The sequence below is a fragment of the Myotis davidii genome, unplaced genomic scaffold (assembly GCF_000327345.1).
Source record: "Myotis davidii unplaced genomic scaffold, ASM32734v1 scaffold187, whole genome shotgun sequence".
Taxonomy (NCBI): Eukaryota; Metazoa; Chordata; class Mammalia; order Chiroptera; family Vespertilionidae; genus Myotis; species Myotis davidii.
Genome location: NW_006383018.1, coordinates 8,390,978 through 8,399,490, shown reverse-complemented (window position 1 = coordinate 8,399,490; position 8,513 = coordinate 8,390,978). Strand labels below are relative to the sequence as shown.

At 50.6% G+C, this 8,513-nt stretch overlaps 1 protein-coding gene across 1 annotated transcript in view; it reads right to left on the bottom strand.

The window, feature by feature from the left end:
- The window catches only part of NXPH1 (neurexophilin 1), a 326,170-nt gene extending 317,663 nt beyond the window's left edge, over nucleotides 1-8,507 (bottom strand). The window contains exons 1-2 of the mRNA XM_006779255.2: nucleotides 8,433-8,507; nucleotides 7,421-7,584 (exon numbers count right to left, since the gene is read on the bottom strand). Of these exons, the coding sequence (XP_006779318.1) occupies nucleotides 7,421-7,474 (54 nt within the window). The 5' untranslated portion in view covers nucleotides 7,475-7,584; nucleotides 8,433-8,507. The remainder of the gene's footprint in view (nucleotides 1-7,420; nucleotides 7,585-8,432) is intronic.
- Nucleotides 8,508-8,513: the final 6 nt, after the last annotated feature.

The window sequence follows — 8,513 nt, the reverse complement described above, 5'->3', positions numbered from 1 at the left end:
AATTCATCTCCGCTCGGGATGAAGCAGTGGCAATCACGTGACGCCGCAACCACGCAGGGGTGGAGGAAGGGGTGCGAACAAGAGGCTCTCACCGCAGCAAACACTGGGGACCTAGCGGCCTGAGCGTCTGTTCCCAAGGGACTGAGGGGGGAAGCCGGGTTTTACAGCCACCACTGGACCGTGGGGAGGTGGCTGCGGAAAGCGCAGACTTCACCTCCAGAGGAAGCCAGCGGTGCAGGGAAAGGAGGCTGCACTGGGGGCAGCAGATGGGGCGCAGCCTGCGGCGCTGTCCGTGGTCCTGACCTGCCACTCTGCTGTCGGGGCGGCCCGCCCGCCACTGCCCCATTGAATCTCCGGGCCGCGGCCTCTCTCCAGAAAACTGCTGCCGCCGGGGCACCGAAGCTTGGCGGCGGCGGCGAAGAAAAGTTCCCCAGAAGCAACGCTTTGACCTTTGACGTGAGGGCTTGGAGTCCAGAAACCAGAGGGCTGCCCTTCCGGTTTTCAAAAGTCGGCCGGGACTGCGGGAAGTCACTGGCGGCTGAAAGCGGACAATACAGCGCGCAGCTGTGGCGGCAGCGACTCCTGCTGGGAAACTTCCCGGCCCGAACACTCCGCAGCTCCGGTCGGAGGACCGGAATGACACCTACGTCGAAGAAAGTTCCTCGCCAACTGCAGAAGAGGACTCACAATAGCCTTAAAATCAAATGGGTGAGGAGGGAAGTCTGAGACCTAGTGCGAGCCGTGCCGGGAGGACGCCCTCTGCCTCCGGTGGGGCGAGGGTGCCCACCCTCCCTTTGCGCCCTTGGCCTCCGCTGCCTCGGATACTTCCCATCAGAACCCACTCGGGTGGCGGGGTGATGGGCTAGGCCCAGCCAAAGTCAGGTTAAGCAGGGGTGCGTAGAGCCCCCAAGAGCCAGTTCTTAAGGAAACACTCGGGTTTTCTATGCAGCAATTTGTCTAACTGTGGGAGAAAGAAACCTTACAAGAAAAGCCTCTAGGTTCTCCATTCTCAAGTACATGAGGCGATGCGCTGGGACTGCAGCCTATGTACCTCCTCACCATTGTATTTCCGACTTGAACAAATAAAACACCCTCATTAATGTACAGGAAGTGGGAGCGGGAGAAGGCTTTGCTGTAGCCGCCGCCGGGGAGCTCGGGCTGCACTCTCCTAGTTCCTGGGACCCCACCTGGCGCATCATCCCAGCACTCCGCTCCCACTGCCACCCACTCTCCACACTCCGGAACCCCTCACTGGACGCCTAAGCCCACCCCACCCCCTTGCCAGTCTCCACCCCCATAGTAAACAAAATGCTAGAGAACGCTGTTTACAGAGGAGGTAATTAGGATTTCCGCCCGCTGCAGAAACTCAGCGGGCACCTAGGAAGTTCCGACAGCGGCCAGCGACCCTCGAGGGCAGATGGCAAACTTGGAATATGGGCAAACGCACTGGTGGGCGCCCGTGGAGGGGCACAAAGAAGGCGCCAATATATATCATCTCAATAAAAAAAAAAAAGCCGCTCTTGGAAAGCTTGCATAGTAATCGAGATGGGCGCGCTTTTCTGATCTGGGTTGGCATTTCCTCATCGTGAGCTGACAGAGCCAACTCAGGAAATTGCTGGTAATATTCATCTGGGGAGCACTTTCATTAAACGTAATTCATTCGCCTTTCACAATAAATTGAGTGACATCCTTACCGCAGAACCTTTTTATCCTTGATTAAGTGCTTGCCAAGCTTTGGTTTCCCACTTTATTGTCACATTCCTTCAAGCGGAGTCGTCAACATGCCAATCGGCGGCAGAAAAATGCGCGCGCCGTGTTTACCAAGCTCCGGGAGGAGTGAGTGCTGACATAGAGAGAAAGAGCTGGTCGCGAGCTTAAGTGGCAGATAAATCAAGACGGCAAATTCCTGCAAGCGTGAGGCGGGACTAGACGGATGGTGGCTAGGAGAAGGCAGGGGAAGACGAGAGAGCAGACTCGCTTAGCCACCCGCTGCTCCGGGAAGCCGCTGACCCCAAGAGAGCTGACTCCCCTAGCCCCGCGGACTGCCGCCTCCCTCTATTAATTAAACTGGCGAGGACAGTTAGGGTTTTAAAATGAGATCTGAAGCTCCTAAAAGATGTGGTTGCTTTAAGATAACTTGTCCTGAATCAAATCAAACGTAGACGCTTTCTTTAAAACATATATATCAGAAAGAATGCACACTTCTAACTTGCCACTGGAGAGCAGGCAAACTTTCAGGTTTCCATGGGTTTTCTTCATGGACAGAGGAGTGCAAGAAGCGTGTTATTCCTTATGGTCGGGATTCCCTTTGACCCTTAACATCAAAGCTGCGACAGCCAAACACACTGAGGGCTCTTCAGACCTCAGGTTTCTAAGCAGAGCTGACAACACTTCCTCATTTTGGGTCTGGGCAAAGCAGGGAAGCCATCTCCTTGGCAATGTGTGGGCCCCTTCTCCCTTCCCCCTATGAAATCAGACAACCCCAAGACAGAAAATTGCTCACTTGAAAGAGCAATATCCAAATGCTTTCATCACTCAAACGTCCTTTTGAAAACATTGTCGACGACGGTTATTACCTGGACAATGCTGTCAATTTCTGTAGTCTGCAGAAAATCTTCCTGCAGCTAGAAAAGTGGGACATTGGGCACCTACCTCAAAATAATAAACCAATTTCCCTGCCGCCCGATATATTTTTCGCCCAGACAACACTTTCATTAAGGAAGAGATCGCCGTCGACAATTCAAAGCCAAATAGAAATCAACTTTGCACAAAGAGGAGCCGGAAGTTAATGGCTTTCTGGGAAAATATGGGCTGAGAAAGTTGGAGCAATTCTGGTTCAATCCTTCTAATACTGAAGGCAGTTCCCCTAAAGCTATCACTAGCAGGCCCCAGACCATGATAATCCTCCTGGAAGTGAGGCAAAAGGGTGAGCCACCTCAGGGCTTCCCACACACCCAGGGAGCTGCTTTCCTGGTCAGTGGAGAGTTAAGCATTTCAGGAAAATGCAACTTCTCCCACAGAAACCTGGACTGAGGAAATATCATGTCCTGCTGCTGCAGCATGGGCTCCTTCTAAAATCTAGGTGTAATCCTATAGTCAAAAGGCTGATATGGGGTAGAAGTTTCAGGAAATGCAGTGGGGTGACTTCCAAGTATGGCTTCCAACAACTGGCCTTACTAGAGAACACTGAATAGCCTCAGCTAGTTAAGGTGTCATCAGATATAAGCTCAAATTGATTCAAGTTTTCAGTGGGCAGTTGGCTTAATTTTCAAAGGATGGGAAGTACAAATACCTAATCAGAGGAAAGACATTAGTGGTCTCTCTCCTGCTGCTTCCTCCCTCCCACCCCACCCCACACACCCCTTCCCCCAGCTTCCACATTTCTTAATAGCCACCTTCATAAGGAGTGAATTCATGGAAGGGTCTGGCTTCAAACAGTACAGAGTTACCATTCCATGAAATTACCAATCACTGTTTAATCTCTATTAAACAATTGGTGTGTTAATTCACATTTTAAGGACACCCTAAATTCCTAAATTTGAGGGAATAGATTATTCAAAATGTTTTTTAAGCCTAGCGGTTAGAAAGAAGTATCCATTCTTGCCCACACTGGTTAAAAACAGCAACCAGATGATCATCCATTTTAATTCCTCACAGAACTGGCAAGTGGGGCCTAAGTTGGAGAGTAAGCATCTCCTCTCATTAGAATAGTACTGTGGAGGTGACTGATCACAGTCCAATCATTCAAACCCTGTTCAGAGTCTCTGGACTCAATTTCTGAGTAACTTTTTTGTTGACCTGCCCAGGGAGCACTCATTAGAATTCATTCTTGACCCTGAAAATTGCCACAAGTGAACCCCCAAACAGAGCATCTCTGCTTTCTGCTGGGAGGGGCTCTCCCTGTGTGCCCTGGCCTATCCTGCAGCTTGACCCACTGGGAATAACTCAATCTAGGACACCCAGTCCTCACAGCCAGAAACCACAGTTGCCTAGTTCACCCAGGGTGCACTTCAATTCAGTTAAAATGCTCCAGTCCTGCCACCCCATTAAGTCATACTGAGATATTCTGGAATTAGTCCAGGACTGACAGGTGAATAAAAATTGCAGGACTTTTTTTTTTTAGAAGTATTTTTATGCCATAGGTGTCTCTCCTGCTGAACTCAGACTTTTAAATCTGCAAAACACAGCATTCAATAAACAGAAGACTTCCTTCACTTTATTTTTTAAAAAAATAACTTCCCACTTCCCAGCATTTATTATTGGAGTTAGCCTTGTGGTAATTTTTTTTAAAATTCGAATATACTTTAGTGGGTAACTTCGCAGACTCTGTTCTAATTAACTCCCCACTGTAATACTAAAATAAGCTTCTAATTTGAAATAGGACAGACCCATCTCTCAATAAGCACAAAAAGACACAAAATCCTCAACTTAGAACAGGCACTCAAAGAACCCTGGGCCAAGAAACATACCTTGAGAACATTCACCCACACACAGGCAAACAATTGTGCCTTAAACATGGAGCCTGATCTGCTGAATACAGTTGTTTTTCATAATAAGTTCCTCCCAAATTTGGGAGTATTTTCTGTATTTCTCCATAAACAGAAGACTAAATATTTTTTATAGGGGATATCTAAACAAATCTTGCTCCCTGGACATGATGTGGTGATTACTCCCTGGGAAACATGACTGGGATTCCAAGAGCTTAAAGAAAAAGGTGTACTGGGGTATCAGCTAGGAGGCAATGCATAAATAGAGTATCCCTGTCACAAAGTTGTGATGTGAGCTTGTAAAGGCATAAATTTACTCCTTGAACTCCTCCCTGGCTTATTTCAATTCAAGGGCAGGGGGTGGGAGGGACACAAAATTAAATAACTACCTTTTTGGAACACAACTTGAATTAGCTCCTGTCAATCTGCATGCACCTAGTACAGTTGCTTGCAAAGGTCTGGATGTTCCGGAGTACAGCCACCCATAAATGCTAAGTTCAGTTACTGTTTCTGGTGTTTAGTAAAATAGGTGGGGAAAGAAGCTCTGGCCAATTCTTGGTCTGTCACATTGCCCTGGAGCTTTAATTAAGGCTCTTCACTTCCTTAGTTGCCTAAAACCAAACTCTCCTGACTGCCCGATTCATCCTTTAAAATTCATTTCCCTGGTAAAAGTCAGCTTCCTGCTCCTCCAAGAAAACAGCCCAGGATTCTGCGGGCAAATACCCCTGGAATGACAATCCGGGAAATACTACCTTGAATCACAACCACCAGCCTTTTGTTTTTGTGGCGCATGTGGATTCCAATCCCCAGCACACAAAACAACTTTAGATCGGAGAGAGAAGAATGTGCTTGTAAATCGCCTTCTCTATTTTATTGTTCACATTTGGTATTGTTTTGAGTGAAACTGGAAAAATTGTCTCCTTTCTCTGTATTGCCAAAAGGCATTCAGGTAATGAAGTCTGTAACTAAACGGTAATTGAATCAGCATAATTTGCACACTGAACGGTTTTCAAATGCTCCCAGTTTACAATTAAAGGAGAATTAATGCGCTTGTTGTTGAGAACGCGGCGCATTAGAATAAATCCAGCACTGTTGCTGTAATGAGTGGGAAACGGTTTAACTGCCAACAAACACATTTAAAATTTAACACAATGTATTGATTTCACTTCTGCTTTTGATATATTATTTTCCAGAATATCGAAATACTCGCTCCGAGCAATATACTGAGCCACAGGCGCCAGCCCTTTTCGTGTGTGTGCATGAAAGCACAGTCCAAGGGTAAAGACAGTCCTGAGGTTCAGGTCATACGTAGAGTTATGCAGAGGAGAGGGGCAGGAGGGGTTCGGTGACCGAGGGAATGCTTCACATTTCCCCTCTGTAGCTTTCACTTTGCAGTCCCTTCCCTTCCTTTCAATAAATAGTTTCTGTATTTGCTCTGACCAAACTTTCTGCCTTCCCTCTCTGGGCTCTCCATGTCAGCGGGTTTACCGGACACAGGTCGGGGCAAGAACGATTGAAAAGGGGAAGTGGGAAGGACACTTTTTGCATTTCGTCTGCGTTGCAGCCAGGGAAGGCACAGACTTTCGCGACAGCCAGAAAGGCTGTTCTCTTGGATTGGCCGCCCAGGCTTTCACCTGTTTACCCCAAGGTGTCCTGTAGGCGAGGACACTGACGCGCAGCGCCCTCTGGCGTCCGCGGCTGCCACCGTCAGGAGAAAAAAGTGCAAAGACAGGCAACATTGAGGGTTTTTGGATTGAAGCTGACTACCCCTTAAATATACACACACCCTCACGTACGTATTCAGACACGTATACTGACACACTCATTTACACAGAGTTCACACAACTAGCAGCCCTACTGTCACGTGCATTAGGGTAATGATGGCAACTCTTTGGCTCCCAGATTTGAAACTCGTGGGATTAAGGAAGAGCATCCCCCATCCCATGTATCCAGCCCATCAGAGATCCCAGACCGCCCAGCGATCCTTACCCCTATTAGAACACACTGAGCCCTCAGTAAGCTCTGGAGGCACACAGATGAGGAAAGGGGGGTCAGCGGACTCAGCACAACTTCACCAGCAGGGTGAGTGCGCCTGGCCCTCAGAGACCTTGCCCTCTGCGTCTCTGTTCTGCGCGCTGCCCACAGCTACCAACCCACTACCGCCACAATAAAGCGCTTCTTGCCATTCCCCCACTCGCCCACGTACAACAGTGTGCAAAGTCCGGACCCCCCCAAAATGCCTCTAGGAAGACTGGGACAGCGGCTTTGCTAGAATTCTCTCCCTGATTTCCCTAATAAGGATCTGGGCACGGGATGTGCGGTCTGGTTTGGTTATTTGGTGAAAAGGAGAGATTGGAAAAGAAGTGCTCCATGTTTGCCAGAGCATCTCTGACCTAAGTATCTGATCACTTGTGATGTCCCTAACTGATCAGCTTGCCCTGTCTCAACCCTACAAGTCCAACAAAGTTACCTGCACTTCTCATGTGCACATCTCCAACTAGAGGGGGGCGGCTATGAGGGCAGATTCACTTTCAGAGCCACAGAGCAGATCCATGCTCCCCACTCTCCACTTTATTTCCTTTCCTTTAAACTCTGTGGATACATCCATGAGAGTCCCTGTCTTCCATCCCCTCTTTGCCTCCTTCTGTCACAGAGCATCCCGTCTCATTATCTCCTGGGTCTCAGGGTGTCTAGTGTGCCCTAGGCGCAGTTCAGAATCCCACACAGGAGAGGGGACTGGAGCAGGACATGGGGATGGGGTTCCCGGTAAATCCCGCAGGGACACAGAGACCAGCTTGCCAAAGTTCCCACACAGTCACCAGGAATGCTGCTCTCGCTGAACGGGCGGTCTCACCCTCGTCCCGCGCGCCCCCAATTGCCCGGCCTCGAGGCCAGGGTGGGATTGCGGGGGCGCAGGAGCGGCAAGGACTTACCAAGTAGACGGTGGGCTGCAGGAGGAGAAGCACGTACCAGCACGCAGCCTGCATCCTCCCGCGTCTCAAACTTCCTCCACGTTGCCTTCGCTGAGTCTTTGTTCCTTCAAAAACATAGATCCACCTGACATCCACTTCACAGAGCAAGGAGCGCTCTCAGCAGCCTAGATACAAATGAAATTAGACAGCCCATGACCACGCGGGCAAGGTTAAGCTTGGCGACCGAGCGGGGAAAGGGGGTTGTGGCGGGGAGGAGTGAACCGAGAAACCCGGGGGGCGGGGGCAGGAAAAATCGAAAAGCGAGTCAGTCCAGCGCCTGGAAGCGTCGAGCGCTAGGTCCGCAGGCCGGCGGGCAGGAGGTCCGGGAGCTGAGGGGCTCCTGGAGCCCGGCGCTCCTGGGGTGCGCGTTCCGGGCGGGCGGTGGAGGGGAAGGTGGCAGGGCGCAGAGCCGAGCACAGGCTGGTTCGGAGCCGAGCGGCTCTGGCAGCAAGATCTGCCCTCGTCTTTGATGGTGGGGCGGCTGGGACTAAACGCGGCGGCTGGTTCTTTGCCAGCCCTGGCAGAGCTCACACACGTACACACCCGTGGAGAGAGATGGAGAGAAAGGAAGAGGGAGAGCAAGGGAGAGACACTGACCTGAAGGAGAGGGGCGCGGAAAAAGAAAGGGTGGGCAGAGCTGACCAGGATTAGGTGCTGGGTATCTCCAGGCATTCCGTGGGGTGGGGGGTGGGGAAAGGGGGTGTCAAATGTGCAAACAGGAAAGCCAGGCTCAGTTTACCCATTCAAGCTCCCTGCACCGACAGAAATACACACACACACACACACACACACACACACCCCTCTAGCACTACTTTTATTCCAGCCAAGAGGCACAGTCAGTGCTAACTTCTAGAGTGCACGTCTGTGGGGTTTATGAGGGTCACCCACTTAGCGCACTCGGTCCCCCAGACAAGTGACCCTTCCCGCCGCCCCTTCCCAGTGCTCCACCCCACCCCAACCCTAAGGTACCTACCGCACAGGACTGGGGGCTAATCCGGTGAGCAGGGGCCGCTCTGGGCAGGCTCCATGGAGGAACTACTCGGGCCTGGCGTCT